The sequence below is a fragment of the Papaver somniferum genome, chromosome 7 (assembly GCF_003573695.1).
Source record: "Papaver somniferum cultivar HN1 chromosome 7, ASM357369v1, whole genome shotgun sequence".
NCBI classification, from domain to species: Eukaryota; Viridiplantae; Streptophyta; class Magnoliopsida; order Ranunculales; family Papaveraceae; genus Papaver; species Papaver somniferum.
In genome coordinates, this window is record NC_039364.1 from 20,043,091 (window position 1) to 20,067,396 (window position 24,306).

Sequence of the window (24,306 nt, forward strand, 5' to 3'; positions counted from 1 at the left end):
AGAAAGAAAAAATGATACTGAAAAGAAGAAGAGAAGGAATTCGAAGAAGAAATCCTTACACTTACACAGATTCAAACATGGTAGAAGAAGAAGAAGAAGATTTCATAGAAGAAGATTTTGATTCAGGAGAAAATGAAGATGATGATAGAAGTAATTCATGTTCACAAGGTCATCGATCATCACTACGAATTGAAACGAAACAAGGAGGAAGTATATGTATATTATGTTTTGTTAACCTAATTTCAAACCCTGATTCACCAATTATTCACATGTCTTACGCACTTTCACAACTATCTCAAGCTATTTCATCGTCGACTGTTTTCTTAAATAAACTTCTTTCTTTTCATATTCATCTAATTATTAATCCGCTCACATCTGTTTTATCTAATTTTGATGATGAACCTGTTGCGAATCAAACTATTGATTTGATTTCGATTCTATGTAAATCTGATTATTCTGGTGGTGGTGGTGGTGGTGGTGGAGGAGGAGGGGATAGTGTTGATGATGATGGTGGTGGTGGTGAGGGTTATCGATCTGTTTCTCGTGAATTTATTGTCAGGATCTCTGATTTTCTCTCTTCTGGTTCGTTAGCTTGGAGTCGTCGTCAGATCTACATGGTTAGTGAACACAAAATCCCTCAAAATCACTGAATCCCCTACTTCTATGGTTGATTTTTTATTGTTTTCGCTCAATTTGAAGTTAATTTTGATCGATAATGTTTATTAAGTTTTGATTGCGTTTTCGTTTTAGGTTTGGAATTTCAATGTTGAAATTCGAAATTCAAAATTTAGATTAATGGCGGGAAATGAAAATTTTCAACCAAATTGGTCCGGTAATTTGTGCGCCCAAATTATGTTTGCACTCTCTTTACACTCTTTTCTATATGGGCCTTAGGCTTAGAGTAAAGTAAAATGATACTGTAGCCCATCCCCAGAGGGGGGTCAACTGCCCCTACCACACTGGATGATTACAATCTTATTCCTGGCATGCCTTGTACTGTAGTTTGCAATGTGGTCAGTTGACACCAACTCCTCCCTCTCTTTACTGCAGCTACACTGTTTTGGGGTTCTCTTAAGTAATGAGAAAAATGATCTTTCAGTCCACATCAAAGATAGAGGAGCTCTCATTTCTAACCTTGTCAATGGTCTTCAGTTGCCAAGGTAAACTCAGCATTTTGCATTTGAATGGAATGTTTAAACCATGCATCTATTGGCAATCCTGGTATAGTAATATTTTCTTGTAATTTTACCACAGCGAAGAGATTCGTGGAGAAATCCTGTTTGTTTTGTTCAAAGTATTTTTATTACAAGCTGGAGATGATCCAGAGGATTTACTTATCTACTGCCCCAAACTCTTGAGTTTATCACTGGAAGCACTCATGAAGACTCAAAGTGATGAAGTACGTACAAACTGTATAGGTTCGTTTTACATCTCCTCTTAGATAGCTTCTCCATTACCTTACCTGAAAGGAAACAATCAACTCAGAATTGTCACTACTACCTGAGCACTGTTCACGCTAACAAAGAATCAGCCGCAGTATGAGATAACTGGACTCTCTGGTCTCAAATTGCATGTGTTTCTTATGCGCCTATAAAATCTGTGCATTCTCTCCTATCTTAGTAACAAAAGAAAATTTTACCTTTCAGCGCTGCTGACAGTATTAGCTCAAAGGGGGTACTTCGAGAGCACGTTTGCAAACGACAACACTTGGAGGAGTTCTGGAGAAGAAGATAACTTCATGCAAGCAACAGGACCTACGACAGATTATAATACTATGACGAACTTGTTTGCTGAAGCCATAAAAGGCCCACTTCTTTCTTCCGACACGCAAGTCCAGATTGGCACACTAGACTTGATTTTTCATTGCTTATCAAGGGAAGGCCACAACACCAGTGGTGCAGCAATCCTGGTAGAAGAAAACATTGCCGATTACGTGTTCGAAATACTCAGATTATCAGGTAAGTAACCTTGCACTACATACTGGAAGAGTTGCATGCATTAATTTTTGTAAATACCCACCTGTCAATAGTTAAGCAGACTTTGAAACTCTTCTTAGTTGGCTAATACCAGTCTCATTATTCGTAGCAGGGTACAAAGATCCAGCAGTCATTTCTTGCCTCAGGGTTCTAGGTCTTCTATCAGTGGCTGAGAATCAATTCAACCAAAGGCTTGTTATCGGGTTTTCAACTCTGGTTCCTGTTTTGCATTATGTGTCTGAAGTGCCTTTTCATCCAGTCCAATCTCATACATTGAAGCTTATTTGGACTTGTATCTCGAACAGTCCAGGAACAGTCTCAAGTTCTCAACTTGAAGAGCTGGCTTTGCTCCTGACAGGTATGTTCAAGAGACATACCAATGGTGATATGGGCATGCTTCCAGAGACCTTCACGTTGGCTTGCTCAATCTTTGGGTCTATCCTGCAATGTCCATCTTCTGAAGGAATTACAACTCTCCTAGCGACAGCCAAAGAAGCCACTAGAAATGCAATCTTATCCTGTCTTTGTGAACACCAGAAACATCCTAACCATCTTCTTTTGTATGCTTTATATCTGTTGAACGAAACTCACGCATACAGTAGTGAAGAGAGAGATGATGTGTCGAACTCTGCAGAGTCAATGAGCTGTACCATAGACTTATGTGAGAACCATCTATTACCTTGGCTGCGAAGAGTTTTAGATGATATGGAGGAGGAAGACGCCATTTTAGGAATACTAGAAACTTTTCACATAATATTGCTTCAGGGATCTGATCAGCAAGCTAGGAAGTTCACCGAAGTTTTGGCTTCATCAGCTTGGTTTAGCTTGTCCTATGGTTGCATGGGGTTATTTCCAACAGAAAAGATGAAATGCAGAGTATATCTGATACTCAGTTCAGTAGTCGATTGGGCTTTAGGGGATGAATCTGGCCAACCCATCAGAGATGCAGCTCCACACCTCCCATCAGATCCCCATGACTTGCTTTTTCTGCTCGGGCAGAAGAGTGGCCATGATTTAGACTTGCTTTCCTGCCAATCTGCAGTTCTTCTAATATTATATACCGCCTCTTTATATGATGAGAGGTATAAATTTAGAATCCTAATGTTCTTTTTTATCATATAATCAGTTGCTGATTCTTATCCTTTCCGATCTTCTTGCAGACTTGCAGATGAAAAGCAGGTACTGGCTTCTTTGGAGCAATATATTCTTGTCAACCAAAGCAATTTTCTCTCCGGGGTTGTCAATTCAACGATATGGATCCAATTCATAAACTTATATGCACTATATAGGGGTAAAGCTAAAACGAGTTACCAGATTCCATACAGTCCAGAGGCTGAAAAGCTCGTGTTCTATCTAATAGACAAAGAGTGGGATCTGCTTTCTTCAAAAATTCATCCAGTGGCAGTAAAATGGTTGTTTCAACAAGAAAAAGTCACTGCACCTATGCTTAGTCAGATCTTGAATTTCAGCAGATTAACCTGGCCATATGGTGCCCACATAACTGTACCTGGCAACCAGAATGGGAAAGTAGATGTGAAATTTTTTGCAGACTTGGTTGCAGCAGAAGACAACTTCGCAGCAAGACTGCTAGTTTCTTTGTTGACGCAGCTGCAAAAGGAAGAATGTCAAGTAGAGAACACCACATCAGTACTGAATCTCATGGTACTAATCATAAACATCTCCCCAGATGCCTCAGATCAATTGTGCGTGCATGGAATTGGACATGCACTCCACAGTTTGTGTTGCATCTCAAGTTACAATTCTTCACACGAGATCTTCTTCACTTGCGCACTTCTGATCTTCAACATTCTACGCTCAGTAAAACCTGAACTACTCTCAGACCACGAAATTTGGCTTCTGCTTACCACGAAGGTAAATTGTCTGAAAGCCCTCTTTGATCCATTTTAGTAAGAAATGTAAAGTTGCTAACTGAGTCATCACTATACTTGTGAAGTTGCTGGAAGTCTTAATCCCAACATTGGCAGAAGGTACCTGTAAACAAGAAGGGCTCCTAGTGATAGGAATTCTTTCTCTAGTCCTTCACCTCTCCGCCACGGAAGCATTCAAAGAAGCTTCGCTTGCCATACTTGTCAATACACCCTTGATCTCTGCAGTCGATAATATCATCCACACAGCCTGCTCGAAAGGTCCAGCTCTAGTTGACCATGATGAGAGTACAGGGATTGGGGAGACTCTAATATTTGTGCTTCTATTGTATTTGTGCTCTTTGAAAAGGTTAGTCTTGTTCCGGTTAATAATCAAATTTGAAGTGCGCATTCTTTTGTTTGCTTACTCATTTTGTGAAGAAATACGTTGATCTTTTTCATCATTCTGGCACTAACCTTGTTTCCGCTCAGTATGCATGCTCTCCCTGCAGGGACTCTTGGCTGGAAAAGTAATCTCGAGCCTTCTGGTGCAGCAAAGCCACTTCATATGATCTGCATCCAGTGCCATGATTTATGCAGGCTACTACATTTTGGTACTCCGTTGGTGAAGTTACTTGCTTCAAATTGCTTGTTGGAACTGTTGAGCAGAATTTCAGATCAGAGAAGTAAAACATGTGATGAGTTAAATTGCTCCAATAAATACCTAAAATCTGTCATGGCTGTTCTGGAAGGCTTGGTGTTCGACAACGACGTAGGAGTAGCTATAAATTGTGGACTTTGTTTGTCAACAATCTTGGGATGGGAGAAACCAAGACTGATTGAAGATAGCAAATGGTGCAGGCTGATTGTGGAAGAACTGGCTTTGACATTGGCAGCTCCAAGTTTGGCGTCAAAACTGTTCACAAATCAACACAAGGCTGCAAGCCATGTAGCAATTGCATTGCTAAGACTAGACCCCGTGCCTCGTTGGATGAGATCTGTAGTCAATTGTTCTTGCATTTCTGGTATAGTTAAAAACCTTTCAGCTAATAATGTCACAGAAGAAATGGTTCGATTATTCCGAGCACTGTTGATCTCAGATTACCTGAAGACAGAGCAGATAGATGGTCTCAATAACGTATTCCAGGTGAGATTTCCAGGGTGTATTTCATGCTTTATTAAAGTATCTAAGCATCCTTTCCCTAGGCTTGATTTCTCACATGGTTTTTTAACCGCTTACCATTAGGCAGTAACTGCATACACTTTTGAATAAACACTTGAACATTATAGATACCCAAATAACTTTTTTCCGTCATATTGCAGGCTTGCAGGCAACACGAGTACACACAGTGTTCTGAGGAGATTGTTACAGAAAATCATTTTGAGATGGTAGTTGCTGTCCCAGATGACCTAGACAAAGTACGCCGGCTGCTAATCAGATTGATTTCCTCCGGCTCATCAACAAGTGAGATCTCCAGGGGAGTCCAATCTAGGAATAGAAGATTGTTGGACGAAATAGAACTGTTTTTCCAGGATGCATCTCAAAGAGAATAACAGTGAGCACAGACAGTGTAATAGATATAATTTATCACTTGTATATCAGTATATGGTTCCTCACAATATTGAGTCAGATCTCACAAACGATCAGTTCAAACCCAAACCTACCACGATAACGTCTCAAATAAACATTGTTATGACTAATTTTTAATGACTGGAATCTATTGATTTGTGTTTGGATACCAAGTCGATGAAATCGCGATAAGTCCAGGCTCTCTTTTCTCGTTCTTCTGGTTCTGCAGAAGTATACATTACTTCACAACTACTCAGAAAATAACCCTTCCCAAAAGCAGTTAGAACCAACGGATCAGTGTTCATTTCAACCTTTTTGTCTAAGAAGCCCATCCGCCTCCATAAATCAACTACCCCAGACACACGAAAGCCGATTACAGCAGCATCACATAGAACTCCCACAGTAATAATATCAGGTTTGACAGCCCTTGCTTGAACTTGCGAAAGCAATATATCCAACTGCCTCATATCTTTCATCTTCAGATACGCGAGAGCCATAATATTCATAGTTGTTATATTCCATGGAAATTTAGCTGTTTCCATCTCCCGAACAATGGAGTCCATGCCTTTTTTACTAAGAAGACGAGCCGCAGAAAGAAGCCGAAGACACCAAATGAGATCCTTCTTCCCATATCTTGAAGCCATATCAATTCCAAAATCATCTAACCTTGAAAACATGAAGCTTTTAATGTAAACTCCAGCTATTTTTCTAATCAAACTTTCGCCAAACGAGATCCTCGTGTTCAAAGCCCTGCGATATATCTTCTCCATCTCCTCTACAATTCCTAAATCTGTATAAGCCTCAAGCATTGCAAACAAAGTCGAAGCTTTCAAATCCAGCCTCTTTGACTGCATAGTTCGATAAGCTCGTTCCATTCTTTTGAGCAGTCCACCTTTTGCAAACTCCACAATGAGCAAATTATACGTAACACAGTCAGGCACACAACCTTCCGACTCCATCCTTTTCACACACTTACCCATCTCATCATACATTCTACACTTCCCATAAGCTTGAAGAAGTCCATTATAAGTTTCAACTCCAGGCTTCACACCACTTTCTTCCACCATCTCTTTCAAAAAGATTAACGCATTTTCGAAGTCACCTCCGTGGGCAAGTCCATGAATCATGCAATTGTAAACTCTCAAAGATGCACCAAAACCATGACCCTTCATTTCTTGCAAAAGAGTGACAGCTTCTTCCATAAGACCTGCTTCACCTAACAACACTATAATCTTCTCATAATTAACTTCATCAATTCGGGTTTTCTCCATGTTCTTCCATGATTCAAACACCTAAACAAATTCGTTCACCCCTAAGTTTCTTTACAAAGTAAAATCACAAACAAATTTAATCAATTTATAAAAGAACAAACAAAGGGTATGTATACCTGAAGAATTTGATTATACTGAGAGGTTTCTTTGAGAAACCTAATAACAGTCCAGAACTCATCTTTGCTCCAATCTCCTTCATCTCTGAGGATTTGAAGAGGGTTTGATTCCTCTTGATTGAGCTTATTCACTAAATCTTTCAGCTTTTGAGTTTGGGTTTTCTGTTTTATGGAGTCTTTTTCTTGGGTTTGGTTGTAGGGTTTAATGTAAGGTTTTGGAGATGATAAAGAAGAGAAACATAGGGAATTTCTTGTGTGTGATTTCAAAGGTGCGGTTTTTAATATCTGGGTTTTGCACCAATTCTTGTTGTTTAATGGGGTTTGGATGAAAGTAAATGAAACAGCAATCGAGTTCATGGGGGTTTGCTGTTTGTTAGTGAGAAGGCAATTTGGAGGTCTTGGGAAGAAATAATGATGTCCTCCTTCTGAAATGGTTTTCGAGGACAATACCATTTGCCCAACTCTTTTGAATGGCACTTATTGTTACACTCTGCTTACACCATGTACCGTGTGGCCGGAAAATTCCCGGCCATCATTTGGGAGGATACTGATTTTAAAATCAGAAATACAAAGGCTAATAGTGGACCAAAAAATGAAACTCAGTTTCCATGGACGTGAGAATTTCTCCGCCATGGTGTTCGCTCTTGGCTACATTGCGATCACTAATGGAAAAGAACACCAAATAAAAGCAGGCATACTTCTAGTCAATTTCAATGAGTAATGATCGAAGACGGATAGATTTACATGAAGACAGATAGATTTACATAAATTTTGTAATAACAATTACCATGAAAATTTCTATAAGAACTAAAGCTGGTAGTCCTGTTTTTTCATCCGCCCCACGAAACATAAAATGGAAAAAATACATATACATATATCTTTCACGGAGCGAGAATGTGAGCACATTCAAAATGAGCTTTCACCACTGTAGATAGGTCCCAGATTATCACCTTCCAAGCTTCCCAACACAAGAAATTCCCTCTGCGTTTCGTCCCACCTCGTATCAAGGACCTTGAAACGAACCAGCACATACTTCTCTATCTTGGAGTCCTTGTCATTCTAGAAAACTGGATTTTTACCAGGAAAGTGGCAGTAATCTCCCATCTCTTTAGCTGAAAGATAAACATTTCTTTTTTTAATGGGACCACAGCTTAGGAAAACCCCCAGTTTCATGATATTGGTTACAACGCCGCAGAGGATCTCTTCCCTGAACGGTTTGAAGGTGATACAGTTGAAAACAATGGGGAAGAGAACGTCGCCTGACCTTTTCGTCCCCTATGCGTTCCAAGGAAGTAGGAGCCACAAAATACCCATATTCTGAGGTAGCTTTGTGGTCTGAGAAGTCCTCCAACAACTGCAAGATAATAGCTTCTTCGAGAAGCAGCCCTTCACCATGCAGCTGCTCAGCAGGCACCACTACATTCCATGGCAATTCCGTGTTGAGATGCATGACTATTTACCCGCCCAAATAATAGAGAAAAAGAAAAAGCAGTTAGCTGCTTCACTAAATATTGAAACTAGGAAATATCTTTCTTCAGTTTTCTTCTTCTTCTTTTTTTGCTGATGCCAGAGTGTATATTGTTCAGTTGAACATATTATGGTGGGCAATGACAACAATATAATCCTAACAACTACACAATCATTTCCATTGCAACGATAACTAACACTCCAAAAAATAAATGCATCAGGAAAGCTGTCAATAACTAGGAGAAGGTTTTCAGGTTGTACACATGGTAAGAATGCAACATATGCCAAACTGTGCAAGGCTAGTGTCCGTTATCAGTTATTACTACTAGCCGTACATGAAAAGCTTTACCAACATAGAGCATATATCTAGATGTGTACTCAAATCTGATACAATTTATGCATTTGATTTGGATAGTCAATTTAGTAAGTCCACATGTGCCTCATATGCTTAAAGGAGCTCATACTTACAATTATGTACATTTTTCCCAAAATCATATCTCACTTAAACAAGGCAGACAAATAGTTGCATGATTCGTGCAGTAAATATACTGATATACGAATAAGTAATGAAATAGCTAAAACGTCTTTTAGGTGCTACGAGTGCATAAACAAGAAAGTACTTGAGTGTCTAGATAAACTAACATACACCAAACAAACTCAGATGTATGGAAACACGGGCTAATTGCCCTAAAAATGGCATAACTTAGCTAGAAATTGTAGTCTGCAGAGCTTGTATGGAATCCGCAAAACCAAAAATGGAAACCATGTTACCCACCAAGTAACTGTGACATCCACCCTAAAGTCGTTTCCATCTCCCTTTAAGGTCAGGGGATTTCTATGTCTCATTTCACCCCTTTTTCGAGATCGTTTTACTTAAAAAGAGTTGTTTGATTTCTGTTGATGCAGTAACTATAATGACATACTAACGAAAGAATTCTTATGTAACTTTCAAGGGTTTTTCACAGCTTGTACGAACTAATAACCAAGAGAGGCCAAGTATTTGACTGTCTAGATCAAGTAACTAGTACTCCAATATAGATGTAAGAAACGGATTAGTCAGTAATACTAAACCAAATACTGTACTAAGACTCAATGTGATATAACTCATAAAGAGAATGCTGTTAATTTGATGATGGGTATTCTAAGATACAGTTGATAAGTAATAATGCATATGCTAATCGAGTTTTTTCTCAGTCTCTAAGACCAATATAAGATAGCTAAATCTAGTCCACAGAGCTTGTATAAAATCCAAACAGTAACAGTGAAATTCAACCTTAAATTCTAGCATTTTCCGAGAATGGTTAAAGTTTAACCCAGGTTTGGAGTTTTAACATAACAATAAATAACATAGAGTGCTAGATCTCTCATGGATTTCACACACACCACAAACCCTCCTTCCCATTTGAACCCTTTATTTATTCTTTACCAAGTTTCTGAGACCTAATTACAACTAGTGTTCTTGCACGATTGATAACACAGAAAAAGCATAAACCTTAAAATTCAGTAAATGAAATTTAGAAAAACCCTAAATGCAAACACAAACAATTTCTCTTAGAATGAGCTGAAAAATACCAATCTGAAGAGAGCCAGAGAGTGATCAACAATGGGGGCAGCAGCAAGATGGGGTGGTAAGGAAACGCCTCCTCAACTCCTCTTTTCTTCACAGTTCACAGTCACACTAGAGCTTCCACTTCTTTGTTTTGGTACCAGGAGTCCAGGACTATGTATGGTGTTTGCCTGAACAATGGAGTTACTTTAGGCCCTTCAGGACATTGGTCGTGCTAAATCAGCGTTGAGGGCAATGCCAACCCTTTGGAATGGCATTAGACGTTACACTCTGCTTACATCCTCTACTGTGATTGGCATGGTGAACTTTTTTACTCAAGTCAAAATTTGAGGTTTATTTTTAAGTTGGACTGCTTATGTGTCACTTAGAAGTTATTTTTCAGTTTCAGGAAATCATGTCAGAAGTCAGTTTGCTAATATTATTTCATAACAATTTCTAAAAGTAGAAAAGTTAACCTTTTGTAAAACAAAATAATTTTACTTCTGGCTTCTGCTTCGACTTCTACTTCTGGAAAAACAGACTTCTGTTTCTGGTATCCAAACGCGCATGTTTGGACACACATCCAAATGTAGAAGTTACTTTTTGACTTTTGGAAGTCCAAAAGTCAAAAATCAGTTTGGTATTAAATTTCAGTACGATTTCTATAAGAAAAAAAAAGAAAAAAAAATTTTGTGAAGCAAAATAGTTTTACTTCTGACTCTTGCTTCTGATATCCAAACATACTATTAGTAGTGTTCAGAGAGCATCCACCGTGTTGGGTGGTATAAATGTCAAATTCAACGCGAAACTGAGTACATTGGAAGAAGGAAATGCCAATTTGGAGGGGCGCCCACGCACATCAGAAGTGTTTGTTGCCAGGTTCAATTTCATGGGGATGGAGCGTTAATTCCAAAACAGCCCGTCCGTAAAGCAAACTAAAACCCTGTTTGGCGAGGATCAAGCTGGATTAAAATTGAGCTTATTACCAGGCGCAAACAGCAATTCTCGTATGGACTGATGAGAAACAGTGCTGTGGCGCCAGAGTTCTGAAAGACTACTAGTAACAACGGATTGCACAACCAAGCAACGTAGTCTCACACTCTAACTAAAATGCATACAAAGTTAAGGAACAGGACCAGATATAAGATCTACAAGAAGAAGAAGTAGAAATTCCTCTTAAAAACAAAAAGATATCAACAGAATTTGCTTATTATCACACAAAATTAACCAATGAAATAGAAAAGCTCACAAAATACTTGTACAACCACACACAAAAACTATGGTCCAAAACTGAAAAAGAAAACCTATCCCAAGCCCTGCACAATTTCTACATGAAAAAGGTAGTAATATGAAACTTCACACACCTGAATCTATAAACTAGTAGTATCTCTACAGTAACCTAACCAGAGAACTTTGAATATTCAAGATGGCTCATATTTATCACTGGGTTTTCAAATTGACAGCAGATGAGCAACACATGAATGGTACCCATTGTTTCGCTTTCCTCTTTTCTCTGTGCATTGTCACTGGAAACCTTGCTGGGGAATCCCATTCCTTCTGCTGGTTTGTTTTCATGGCCCGTTCTGTGGCAGTTGTAGAATTCACAGTCTTGGGTAAGTGATCATCCTCATTTTGTTTGGTTTTCACCTTCTTGCTTTCAATTATTGACCCAAGGAGACTTCTTAATGAAGTACTATGTGCTTTCCCAGAATCAGAACTCAACTTTGCACTGCCATCTTCTTTCTTCTCCCCTTTAGTTAGCGTCTGGATTTCAGAAGCAGATTTTAGGTCTCCTTCATCACTGGATTTGGCCACAGATGTGACAGAAGGTGGCTCAAATCTGTCGATGCTTCTATTCTGCGAGTCAGTTCCTTGTGCTGCCTCCATCGACACAGGGGTATTAGTTCCTTGTACATCACTCGCATCTTTCAAGGAAAGAGACGTTCCATCTGCAACAAATAAATCAATCAGAACAAATTTACTAATTGCCTGGCACTATCGCTTCCTTTTCTCATTATCTTTGTCATGTTATCATCTTTCTGCATGAATTTAACCCATCTAATATGTTGAAGAACTCTATATATGACATACTATGGTACCCTCTATTTCCTAAACAATGTGGAGGAAAAGAGATACTTCTGTAACATACATACGAATTACAATTACAAAGAAATGGAGGATATGAACATTGATGTTAAGGTACTTGTATAAAACAAAATAACTGCTAAGTTCTAACCAATATTAGCAACAAGGACCAATCCAAAAAAAAATCAACAGTCTCGCAACAAGAACATGAAAATGGGACTCAGGTCAATGTGGTGTTCAAAGTCCACACCTAATAATTGAGTACAGTCTTTCTAACATATAATTGCATGGACTTCCCAAATCGGGTATCCAATAAAGTTACTGGTAGGTTTTCCAGAGCAATAGAGTGGGGACTTGGACCAGTTCCAACAACCCCTGGCCCCCATACAAAGCTATAGAGTGGGGACTCGGACCAGTTCTACAATCCCTGGTCCCCATGCATCCCCTCACTAAGTTTCTGAATTCGATCACAAAATAAACTTAAGGGGATCAAAATAAACTTCAGAGTAAAACATAATCCAAAAAAAATACCTGAAACAGATCCCCAATTTGCCTCCACACTATCAGTTTGACTAATTGTATCAGTGGAGCAATCTGGAGGCTGGACCACTAAACTATCAGACTGTTGCTGTTTCAGAAGGCTATTACCCTCTTCCACCAATAACGACTGAGAGTGAACGTCGGATGGTTCTCTAGCAGAATTCTCGATAATGGTATCTTCAACTTTTCCATTCACTGAGGCGACCAGCAACTCTTTGACTTCGGAGTTTTCAGCACAACTGTGGATCACTTCACTCCCACCACTGTCATTTAAATTTCTCTCTTCATGGATTAAATTCTCCACAGGTTCAGTAGGACAAACTGCAATTACAGGGGATTTTTCTGTGGAATTGGTGAAACTTCCCTCTGTAGCTACTCCGTGGCTGGTTACACTTACATTAGGATAATCAACTTTAGCTTCATCTTCACAAACAGCAATAATATTTACGGCATCAGAGGGAGAAGGTATTCTATCAGCACCAGCTGCAGCTACTGAATGTGCTTCAGGCACAATGTTGCTTGATTGATCTTCCTGACCACAATGAAGTTCCTGCACCCCAAGAACGGCATCTATTTCGTCCTTCTCGGTTTGGCTTAAAGCTGAAACATCGTTTGTATTATCGGGAAGGGATTCAACCCCATTATCAACTGAATCCATTGCTACCGGAATATCTGCTTGACCCTCAACAATTACCTCTTGTACCACCATTTTGCTAGTGGCCTCCTCCTGTTGAAGGTTGTCTCCATGAACTTGCTCTTCAGGCACAATGGAGTCGGCATTTGGACCCGATTTGCTGGAACTCAAATGAACTTCTTCATTATCATTTTCAATCACTTGGCTACAGTCAGCGACTACACCTAATTCTGGTTTCAACAGTTCATGGTCATCAGAATCCTCCACATTTACCTCAGATAGTTTTTCTATATCCACACGAGCATTTTCCGGATGAACAGATAAGTCCTCGTTCACTTCTCTGGTGATAAAAACTTCAGTATGACTAGGAGAAATTTCAGCTTGGGAAACCTTTGAGTCCATCATTGCTTCCTTGACTTCATCATCTGTCACTAACACTTTAAGGGCATCAACAATATCTGGTGAAATTTCCTGTTCCATAAGACCATCCAATTTGGAATCTATCTCAGAATCCTCGCCAGAAATTTTATCAGCTGAAGAATCAATAGCTGATGACGATGTTTCGAAACCTTCGACTCCATTATCAGCTTGGGAAACCTTTGACTCTATTATTGCTTCCTTGGCTTCATCATCTGTCACTGCAACTTTACAGGCATCAACAATATCTGGTGAAATTTCCTGTCCCGTAAGACCATTCATCTTTTCCGATTTGGAATCTATCTCAGATTCCTCGCCAGAAATTTTACCAGCTGACGAATCAATAGATGATGACAAGGTTTTCACTAGGTCATCCTCATTTATCTCACTGACCTGCTTGACCTCCGTGATATTCTCATCATTCGGTGTATTCTCAGAGTACAGATTTCCGGATTTATTTGCGCTGGAATCCACCAATAACGGCATATCAGAACTAGAGGCAAGATCTTCCTTTCTGCCATTCTCCATCTGATCTTCTACCTTTTCAGAAGCTCCAGGAGATTCGCTGTTGCTGTCATTTGATGGATCATTTGCTTGTTGGATAATACCTACACACGAATATCTAGCATGAGCCCGCTATTTAAAACGACTCATATGGGGAACGATAATAGCTTAACCAAAATTTGGAAATACACTACTTGGCTAAACAAAAAGTTATAAAATAAAGCAAGAAACAGATAATGCTCAGAGAAAGCCATATCTCTGAACATGAACAGTGACTTCTATGTACACTGTACTGCCAAATGCAAATATGCAGTATACGTGAACCAGTTTTATAGTTTCACCAGGTAACTAAGGTATTAAGATCAAGGAGAGCTCAAAGTATATAAATGCCCCACATAAAGACAGTTCCAGGGAGACGAAATTTGCTGAGAAATTGACAGTATGGCACTTTCTTCTCTAATGCGGGCATAAGAGTCAAACCAATACGGGATACAATAGACCTTCATAACATGTGCACATATGGAAGTTGTTATATCAATCAAGGACGAATGTTAACTATCATTCTGAAATTCTGTTCTACAGCTTAGAATTCTAAGTGTTTACACTTGCTAATTCTTGATCCCAAGCAATTTCAAACAAACAAAAAAATTGTTTTCCCCAAATTTTGAGTCCTAGCATTTTGTGTTTCTCCCTGAAAATAGCATAACCGAGGAATTTTTAATAGCCATTACGAGGAAAATAGCTACAGATCAAGGAAGATTATACAAATATCTTCACCTTGATTAGTTCACTGTGCAAAGAGAAAGTAACACAGGGCTACCTACAAACTGGAGAATGTATCACAAAACCAGCCTATATTCTCGAAACATGGAAGTTATCAACCCAGAATTTTGTAAATATGTACTCATGGTCACGGCGGCTAAAAACATGTAAGAAGAACAAGACAGCTTTGCAATTTTAAGAAGAACATAAACTACCACAGATGATTCATTAAAATATGAATACCTTATGGACACCCTGTAAGCAACACACTGGATAAGATACAATGTGCTTAAACAGTATAATGAGACAAAGTTTTAATACTTGCAGAGGACACTAGAACAATGCTACCTAAAAATGTAAGCTAAAAGCTGATGCCAATTCATTAACTGCAGGACCATTCAAGGTTTTGCAACAATATGGGACCACCTAAGAAGCATTTCACTATTGAGTATCTATTGTACTGTCACTCTGGTTTCTCTAGACAAAGGAAGTTAATTATGTAAAGTTCTTCTTTATTTGTAAATTTCTTTAGCCAGGCTTTTTTGATAATACCTACTGCATGACTGCAAGTGTTGATATCTTAGATACTGCGATCTCCATCAATCAAACGTCTCCTCATCTAGAAAATCCTAGGCTTCTTTGACCCTAACTCTGAAAACACTGGAATACAAAAAAAAAAAAATCGGATCTCATAGATACAAAACCAAATTTAAAGCCATCTAAAATTTAGTTTCATCTGTCTTATTCTTAAATGTCCAATTCATACGCCAAAACCAACTTCAATCCGATTAATGATCTGAACATGACATCCCAAATGGAATGAACACTCCATCAATTTAATATAGAAATCTCTAAAGTTCATCTGCATAATTATTAGCATTATCTTTCTACATCTATACCCTATCTAAGGAGTTTACCCGATCGCTTTCTGAAAGAAGCCATGAACTGAATCTATTAAACTTAAAAATTCATAATAAAAATCTAAAGGACCCACAGTTTATTTATAGAATAAGAAAAACTAATCAAAAATCAGTATATCCAACCGTGAATCTTCTTCCAAAGTCTTGAATTAAACTACCAGTCCATGCAATCAAACTGACCCCATATGGAAACTACATGATTGAAGATATAATCCATCCAAATCACCGGAGAAAGTTCAAATATAAAAAAAATTAAAAAATCCTTACTATTAGTCCTTGAAAGAGGGTCTGCTGCAAAATCAGTAGTCGCATCAGAGAATTCATCTCCTTGGGATTTAGCTGATAACCATTTCTCCATTTTACCTTTAACATTGCTTTTCTCTTCATCTACACAAAACAAAAATCACTTCATCAATCAAATTAGATGATCAAAAAATCAAGAGAGAGAGAAGGCCCTAACCCTTGATTTGGATTGGGATTTGGTTTTTGCTTTCATCAGGTTGTTGTTGTTTTTCATCAGAACCGTCTAAATGAGTAGAAGCAGTACCATCGGCATCATTATTATCAATAGTACCATCACCATTCGATGGTTTATCATCTTCATCAGTAGAAGTAGCAACATAACCTTGAACTTTGCCACAAACTTTCTTATGATGTCTTCTTTGTTTAGCACTTGGATGTGGATTTGCATACGGCCAATTACATTTAGAACATCTATGATGTCCGTGATTAGCCGCCGTCGTCGCTGCTGTTTCTCCTTGCATTGTGGTGGTGGTGGTGGAAAAAGAAAGAAGATGTGAAGAAAAACAGTCTAGAGGGTTTTAATTAAGTTTCTTTCTTCTGGAGAAGAAGGAGAGGGAGAGAGTGATGTTATGATGGTGTATTTGATATATTTACAGGGTGTGCCATGTGATGGAAAATGCTCACGTTAGTTAGTGAGGACTTTTTTTGTTCGTGGGTCCTTCTGTATTTTTTTTTACCAGCTGCTCGTATTTATTTGTTAATGGTGAAATTTAGGGTTCGACTAACGTGCGCGTGTTTTTTCTCACTAGCTGGTCGTACCATCTATTTGGGTCACCCCCCCCAGCCCAAGGTTTTCAAAGCGTGGAACGGAACATGACTCAGTTTTTTATATTTAAGAAGCCAATATTTTGAATCATGACGCGCCGTTTCATCGGTGATGTTTGAGTTGTCTATAAATAACTCAAAGATTTTACTAATAAAAGTAAATGAAGTTTAAACTATGTACTAAAAATGTTTTAATAAGTGGATTTTTTTTGTTTGCGGATTAAAAAAACAACCGAAAAAGAACAAGTTCCAAACACCAGGGCGTTGGCAGAGTTATAGAGAGAATGTTAGGTTGGAAAATAACGATTCCGGATATCTTAATCTTTCTAATTTTTTGTTTGCTCACGTAGAAGAAAATACGGGCACCTAACGTTTCTTAAATTAATTTATTTATTGTTACATCCCAACTAGATAATAGACCAAACTGGGATTTGTCATTTCTTAATCCTACTATATTTTAACCTCTATGATTGTGGGGTTCGACGAAGACCTGTTTGTAAGTGTGACACATATGATAAGGTTTTTGCATATGTCTGGAATCTCGAGTTATGGGCCGCTCTATTCCAATGCTTGCTTTCTCACCTATGGTATGCCAAAGATGCTAAAATGGCACGTCCCAAATAGTTTGGTACACCTATTAGCAATCTTGTGATATGGTACTAACCTGAAATTCCTGATTCATGATTCATTCAATAAGCTTCTTCAATAATCCAATGGAGCCGTTTCCTAACTCTTCTTACTTGGATCACGACCTTGATAACCGCCCGTCCATGTCTCTGCTCCCTAGTACCTACAGAGATTAACTTGGCCGGAAAACATCCGTAGAGTAGATGTGAATCATCGGTGAAATAAAGAACAAAAATATGGTCATACATGTGCAAGTAGTAAATAAGTGATGTCTTTTTTCTCTGCATCTATATTATTTTAAGAAAAGAATTTTTGGTTTTCTTTATGTGTTTCTATTTATTTTGTCATTTGCTTTTGAAATTGTTTAGGTTTATCCGAATAACGCGATTTTATGAGCCTAAAAAATTCAATATAAAGGTTATCAAGTCTATTAGTAGAGAAGTGCACGCTAAATAGCTTTGATAATCTTTATCGATAAAAAAATGCTGATAAAAGTGTTTTATCAGTATAGCATATCCATCTGGATAACAAACTTTATTCTCGTTTCCCAAAATTTTTATGCCTTATCGGCTAACCATCTATGTCTTTAAAATTTCAAACTTTTCCAGACAAACTAGCACATCATGTGCTTGTTTTATTTAGGTCAACTTTTTTTACTTAGGTCCTCGTAAGAACCTTCCCATCATGGTAACCATTTTTGAGTCAGAAATGGCATAAAAAAAAATTAAAGAAGCAGATAGAATACTTCTTCAAAATTACTTTTTAAATTCGGGAGGAAAAAGAGAGTTATTTCTCCGTTTTTCCCTTTAGGAAATATCCGACGAGCTCACATCTGCTTTATTGGAGCATGTATGAGGTCTTCTTACCTCTTGATTCAAAGCACGGTGTAGGTTCTTTCGTCCAGCTATTATATTTTTTTTCTAATTATTTTATGAGTTTTTACGCTTCTATTGTATTTTCCTTTGCTTGTAAGATCGACTTCGGCTTCTTTCCTACGTATTAAGCTTTTTTGACTTCACCTTCATAATGATTTTGTCTCAGAGTAATGGATGTTTGCCCTTGATTACGCGGTTTTAGGCTTTTATTTTTCTTTCTTTGTTGGACAGCTGCGGCTTCTTGCATGCTTCTTAAGAGCTTTTTCCTTCACCTTCATGATGATTTCTTTTTTAGTGTAGTGGATGTTTGGCTTTGGTTATGCGGTTTCCCAAGTAAGTAATTAAGTTTTAGATATCAGAATTCTCAGTTTCGAGGCAACAAATTTGGGGAAAAAAATACATATTTCATTAAAGTGTGACCTCCAAAAAAAAATAACCTATAAGAAGTAGAAATATCTTAAAAAGACTATCTTTTTTTCCATTCAATTTATTATTTTTTTGTTCTATTACGTCGTTTCTTGAAAAAAAATTCTCTTTCGTGTCGAAATTTTCAATCATATATGTATATATAAAGTTATAAGCATGTTAATCTTTGATATACTTAACTGGTATTTATGTAGTCTTGGTTTGCTATCAGTGAAAGTATACATATAAATAGACAAAAACTCAGCATTGTCCGAGTATTTATATAGTATACCCTAAAATTCCGATATAGATCGACGTGGTATCACATCACAGGTAAATTACTGCCTCCTGTTACCGTGGCTCTCATTCGTCACCTCAAGTACTAACCTAATTATTAAACCTTAAGGGAAAGTTTTGCATATTATAGACCACTTGAATGCATATGTCCGCACATGTGAAAATATCTTGAGAGTAGATCTTATCCCCAAAACAAGAGCACACACATATAAGAAACGTCATAAACTTCAAAAAGTATGAAGTCATACTCTAAAAAACCTGGCGTTTTTTTGGGAGATTGATAAAAAAAAAGTACTAAGAAGTAAATTGAACTGACCCTTATCCACATATTTTTCGTAATGTCTAATTTACTCTTAATTAATTAGTGTTAATCGGTAGTTAATTTGTGTTAATTTGTAGTCATTGATTATATAGTTAGTGCTGGGAAATCATTTGAGTTATTGAGTGTTAAGGTTTTCGAGAAGAAGAAGAATAAAAAGAAGAAGTGGGAGAAAACTAGGTTTGCCTAAAATAAATAACATAAATGGATGAGTATAACGGTAATTTCGTGATGTTCATTATCTACCGATTGTGATACTATTCCCAAATAATTTTTTTTCAAAACTAATAAAATACTGAATTTATGTATTCTGATGCTTGTTTTCTCACATATGGCTATGGTACTAACCTGAAATTCCTGATTCATGATTCATTCAATAATCTTGTGGAGCCACTTCAGTTCATACCTCCTTCTTACTAGGATCATGACCTTGATACAACGGGCACGCAATTTAGTACACGCCCTTCCATGTCATTACTCTCTACATGAAATACTTCGATTATTTTTGGGCGGAAAATACCGATAGAGTATAAGTGTATCAGCAATGAAATAAAGCATTAAAACATCGTTATATACATGCAAGTAGCAAATCAGTTGTGTCTTTCTCTTTCCATTTGTATTATTTTAGAAAGAATATGTGCTTTTTGTTGCGTGTGTCTATTTGTTTGTCATTTGCTTTTGAAATTATTTTACTAAAAAATATGCAACTCTTTGTATTTATCCGAGTGTCGTGATTTTATGAGCCTAAAAATTCAGTATAAAGCTAATCAAGTCCAATTAATAAGGGAGGTACACGCTAAATAGCTTGATAGTCTTTATCGATAAAAAAATGATAAGAGTGTTTCACATGCATATCCATTTGGATAACAAACTTTATTTCCATTTCGTAATTTTTATGCCTTACCGGCTCCCATCTATGTTTTTCATATTACAATATTTCCAAAAAAACTCAGTACATCTTCAGCTTGTTTTATTTAGGTTCCCGTAAGAACATTCTCATAATGTTAACCATTCTGGCAGAGTCAGCAATGGCATATAGAAAGTTGAAAAAACAGATAGAGTACTTTTCCAGAACTACTTTTAATATTTGCAGGGAAAAGAGAGAGTTGTTTCTCCCCTTTTTCCTTTAGGAGATATCCGATGAGTTCATATCTGCTTTATTTGAGCTTATATGAGCTCTTTTCACCTCTTGATTCAAATTCCGGTGTAGTTTTCTGAGATTTGTTTCATCCAACTACCGTATTAATTTTTTTTATATAATTATTTTATGAGATTTTAGGTTTTTATTGTATTTTTGTTTGTCTGCTGGATCGGCTTCGGCTTCTTGCCCGCGTAATAAACGTTTTTGCCTTCACTTTCTTGATGATTTTATCTCAGTGTAATGGATGTTTGTTTGGCCTTGCTTATGCGGTTTTAGGCTTATATATTTCTTTGTCTGTCGAACGGCCGCGGCTTTTTTCCTGCGTTAATCTCTTCTTCCTTCACCTTCATGATGATTTTCTTTTGGTGTAATGGATGTTTGGCCTTGATTATGCGGTTTTTCGAGTGAATCATCAAGTTTCGGTAATCAGAATTCTTAGTTTCCGGGTAAAAAAAATTGGGAAAAAAAATACATATCTAATTTAAGTGTGATTTCCTCACGAAAACAACCTATCAGAAGTTGACATACCTTATGAAGACCATCTTCTTTTACTATTCAATTAATTCTTTTTTCTTGTATTATGTTGTTTTTTGAAATTCTTTCTCTTTTTCTCATCGTAATTTTCAATCATCAATGGTATACTTAACTGATGTTTTTGATATACTTTCTTATGAAGCTATAACATGTTATTTTTTGACATACTTAACTGGTAGTTACGTAATTTTGGTTTGCTATCAGTGAAATTATATATATAAAGAAACAAAAAGTCAACGGTGTCCGAGTATTAATATAGTGTACCTTAATATTCTGATACAAACTCAATGATGTCCGAATATTTAGATACATAAATTGTTGCATCGCATTACTGTGACCCTTATTCGTCGCCTCAAGTACTAACCTAATTATAAATTCTTAAGGAGAAGTTGAAGTTCTGCCGATTATAGACCACTTAACGGATATGTCTGCACATGCGAAAATATCTCGAGAATATGTCTTATCCCCAAAATAAGAGCACATGAATATAAGAAACGTCGTAACCTTAAAAAAAAAGTTTGAAGTCGGACTCTACATAACTCCTATAAAATTTTTTTATTGTTAATGTGAGTTTCAAGTTTAATTATTTATTTTATTTTAATTTTATTGTTGATGGGTTTGGAGAGTAAGTGCCCCGGCCGTTAGAAACAAGATTGTTTGAGGTAATTGAGTATCTTTTACCTAAACAATCTTATTTCCGGATATAACTACTTTTTACATTCACCGTTTAAAGAAAAATAAAATCAAAATCCCCTTTTTCTCTGAATAGAAGAGATACATTCCATAACTTTTTTCTTTTTGTCTGCCCGAATAAGTGAAGTGTGAGGTTCGCACTCGCACAAAATGGCTTTGAAGTACAAAATTTGGGATATAAATTAGTTCCAAAACAAAAAATAAAGACACCCCTATAACTATTAGAAATTTTGATCCATTCATTTGCCTAATATTGACTAACTAATTAGGTGATGTTGATCTCTGATTTGATATGGTGATTAAGGAGTTAGAACTTGTATGTTTGAAAGTTAGTTTTGCATATAAATAAAAATAATTTTGGTCTATTATTGGATGGATATTATTACATGAAACTAGTTGGAAGCCTAACAAGCTAAGCTCCAACGACATACTATTACATTAATTAAACAGGTTGTTGTGCTAACCTACCAGTGAGCCTCATGGATAACCTAGCCAAGGGAGCCGGAACGGCGGGAGGGGGATGAGATTGTGTCACAAGGGGGACAAACTAACACTACCTTCCATGTTAATTCCTGCAATATTACGTCATTGGGGACTCGAACCTGGGACCTCCTGGAACGCATTGAACTTTGGGAAATGGGGATGACCAGCTGAGCTAGGAACCCGTTCTTTTGTGATGATGCGAATAATATTGTGGGAGTTGTGGGTTTCAAGTTGTAACTTTCTCCTTTTGTGACTTGTGGGTTGGCTGATCTCCATCTAGCTGTTTGCAACCCTTTATCTTTTCTAAATGTTGTCATCAATTTGGCTAAAATTATCAAAATTAAAAGAAAAGAAGAGGAGCATTGAACATTAGTTATGCGTAGGGCACCACATAATTTGATCATCACGTATCATATCACAACTCGTGCAACATATGCCAAAGATTAGCTAGCTCTCCAAATTCCAGGGGTGGTTGTGCTTCACATGACGTTGATTATAGTATTATAAGAAAGGTCACAAAATCCATAAATTGGTTGAAAGTTGAAACCGTGTAAAGTCTCTGTAGGATAGTATCGGAGAGATTTGTAGGATATGAAACAACAATGGCAATTTCCTTAATTTAATTTAATTTAAATAAATATATTGTTTCGTAATTAAAAAGCAAATGAAATTTGATTATGTGTTGTATGTTCTCAGTCTCACGATCTAAAATTATAAAATGAGCTGGACGTGGCGTCCACATCTTCAACGTGCCTGTTAATAAGCAGACAGACAGACACAGATAAGGTTTTTCCCGAATTTGTTTGGATATCAATATGGGGCCGGTCTTAATCTACAGTGTTTCAATGCACCGTCAAAATACTGTGGTAAATCAAAAAAAAAGCCCATGTATATGAATGCAAAAAGGCCCATGTGTATGAATGCAGAGTCGTCATCAAATGCGCCAAATGAGAGACAATATGGCTATTTCTCGGGTAATCCAAAATTAAATACGTGTCTTTGTGGTTTTATTAGGTTTTGATTTCGGGGATTTGGCAGATACGGTTGTTTGGTGTGATGTGATCTATCCGTTTTGTCGCAGCAATTTGGATTTATCTTCACGTTCTTCTTAGTGTTTTACCTGCCGGCCTATAATCTTCTTTGTTATCCTTAATCATTGATACAGACCTAATCATTTCCCACTATCATTGTTTAGATTGGCGGCCAAGACTCCTAAAAAGAATCTACCAACGCAACCAACCCACTGGCAAATGAGGTTTTATTTTATTTTCTAGCAAATAGCATGTGCATTTTTCAACAGATCAACTATAATGCCACTCAAGGATCCCGACTCGGTGGTTAAGGTGGAAGTTGTAGGCGTTTAGGCTTCAGAAGTAAGTTACTACGCGGCAGAAAATTTATTTGCTAATGAAGCCAATTTTTGAAGCTTTGGGGGGACAAAAAAGATTGTGCAGTGTGGTTGAGAATTATGTTTAGCTGGCCAGCAGTGTCATGGACGACAATCCTATTAATAGAAAAAAAGTAAAGGAAAGAAAACCTTCCTAGTTTGAGGTTTAGGGTATTTATCCGAGGTATGTTACTAAAAGATAAAAATAGGTTATTATGAAGTAATTCCAATAACCCCGTATCTATCTATTTGAGTTAATGGCTAATACGTCCATGGTTTTTATCAAAAAAAGGTATGTTACTAAAAGATAAAAATAGGTTATTATGAAGTAATTCCAATAACCCTGTATCTATCTATTTGATATGGTGATTAAGGAGTTAGAATTCCAACATTATTACAAGGGGAAATGCTACTAATACTAGAAGCAATAAAAATTGGAATCCTCCCCTCAGGTGAAAAATTAAAATCAATATTGATGCTTCTGTTTTACCAAATTCTTTTCATACTGGTATTGCTCTAATTATCAGAGATTTTACAGGGAAGTTGGTGGAGGCCTGGACGCTGGTAGAAAGGGCTAGAGATGTTGCTCAAGCTGAAGCAATGGCAGTGTTAAAAGCTCTTCAGTGGATTCTCCAGCTGCAGCTTCAGAATGTCATTGTGGAGGGAGACAACAAAGAAGTCATGGATAGTATCAATGGAGACAGTATAATCACCAGATGGGAAGACAGTAATATCATCAGGGAGTGTCAGCATTTAGTGAAGTGTCTAGGTAATGTTCAAGTTTTCTTTCAAAGTAGGAAGTGT

The 24,306-nt window shown here is 37.3% G+C and overlaps 3 protein-coding genes, 1 long non-coding RNA gene and 1 pseudogene across 4 annotated transcripts; 1 reads left to right on the top strand and 4 right to left on the bottom strand.

Moving 5' to 3' along the window:
- The first annotated feature begins 12 nt into the window (after positions 1-12).
- Positions 13-5,540, top strand: LOC113296629 (protein PRD1). Its single transcript, XM_026544934.1, has 10 exons — positions 13-457; positions 533-617; positions 1,051-1,160; positions 1,255-1,418; positions 1,647-1,958; positions 2,089-3,058; positions 3,137-3,848; positions 3,931-4,211; positions 4,334-4,988; positions 5,165-5,540. Exons 1-10 carry the CDS (start codon positions 78-80, stop codon positions 5,393-5,395), a joined length of 3,900 nt encoding a protein of 1,299 aa, XP_026400719.1. The 5' UTR covers positions 13-77; the 3' UTR covers positions 5,396-5,540.
- Positions 1,323-2,167, bottom strand: LOC113296630. The gene is made up of 3 exons (XR_003333086.1): positions 2,020-2,167; positions 1,640-1,906; positions 1,323-1,462 (listed from the first exon to the last, which is right to left on the bottom strand). It is a non-coding gene; the product is annotated as an uncharacterized LOC113296630 (long non-coding RNA).
- Positions 5,523-7,187, bottom strand: LOC113296628 (pentatricopeptide repeat-containing protein At4g14190, chloroplastic-like). Its single transcript, XM_026544933.1, has 2 exons — positions 6,799-7,187; positions 5,523-6,703 (listed from the first exon to the last, which is right to left on the bottom strand). Exons 1-2 carry the CDS (start codon positions 7,153-7,155, stop codon positions 5,546-5,548), a joined length of 1,515 nt encoding a protein of 504 aa, XP_026400718.1. The 5' UTR covers positions 7,156-7,187; the 3' UTR covers positions 5,523-5,545.
- Positions 7,188-7,499: 312 nt separating this feature from the next.
- On the bottom strand, positions 7,500-9,961 carry LOC113296631 (annotated as a pseudogene).
- A 999-nt stretch (positions 9,962-10,960) lies between these two features.
- LOC113296632 lies at positions 10,961-16,551 on the bottom strand. The gene is made up of 4 exons (XM_026544935.1): positions 16,134-16,551; positions 15,941-16,060; positions 12,428-14,095; positions 10,961-11,760 (listed from the first exon to the last, which is right to left on the bottom strand). Exons 1-4 carry the CDS (start codon positions 16,435-16,437, stop codon positions 11,252-11,254), a joined length of 2,601 nt encoding a protein of 866 aa, XP_026400720.1. The 5' UTR covers positions 16,438-16,551; the 3' UTR covers positions 10,961-11,251.
- Between the last annotated feature and the right edge of the window lie 7,755 nt (positions 16,552-24,306).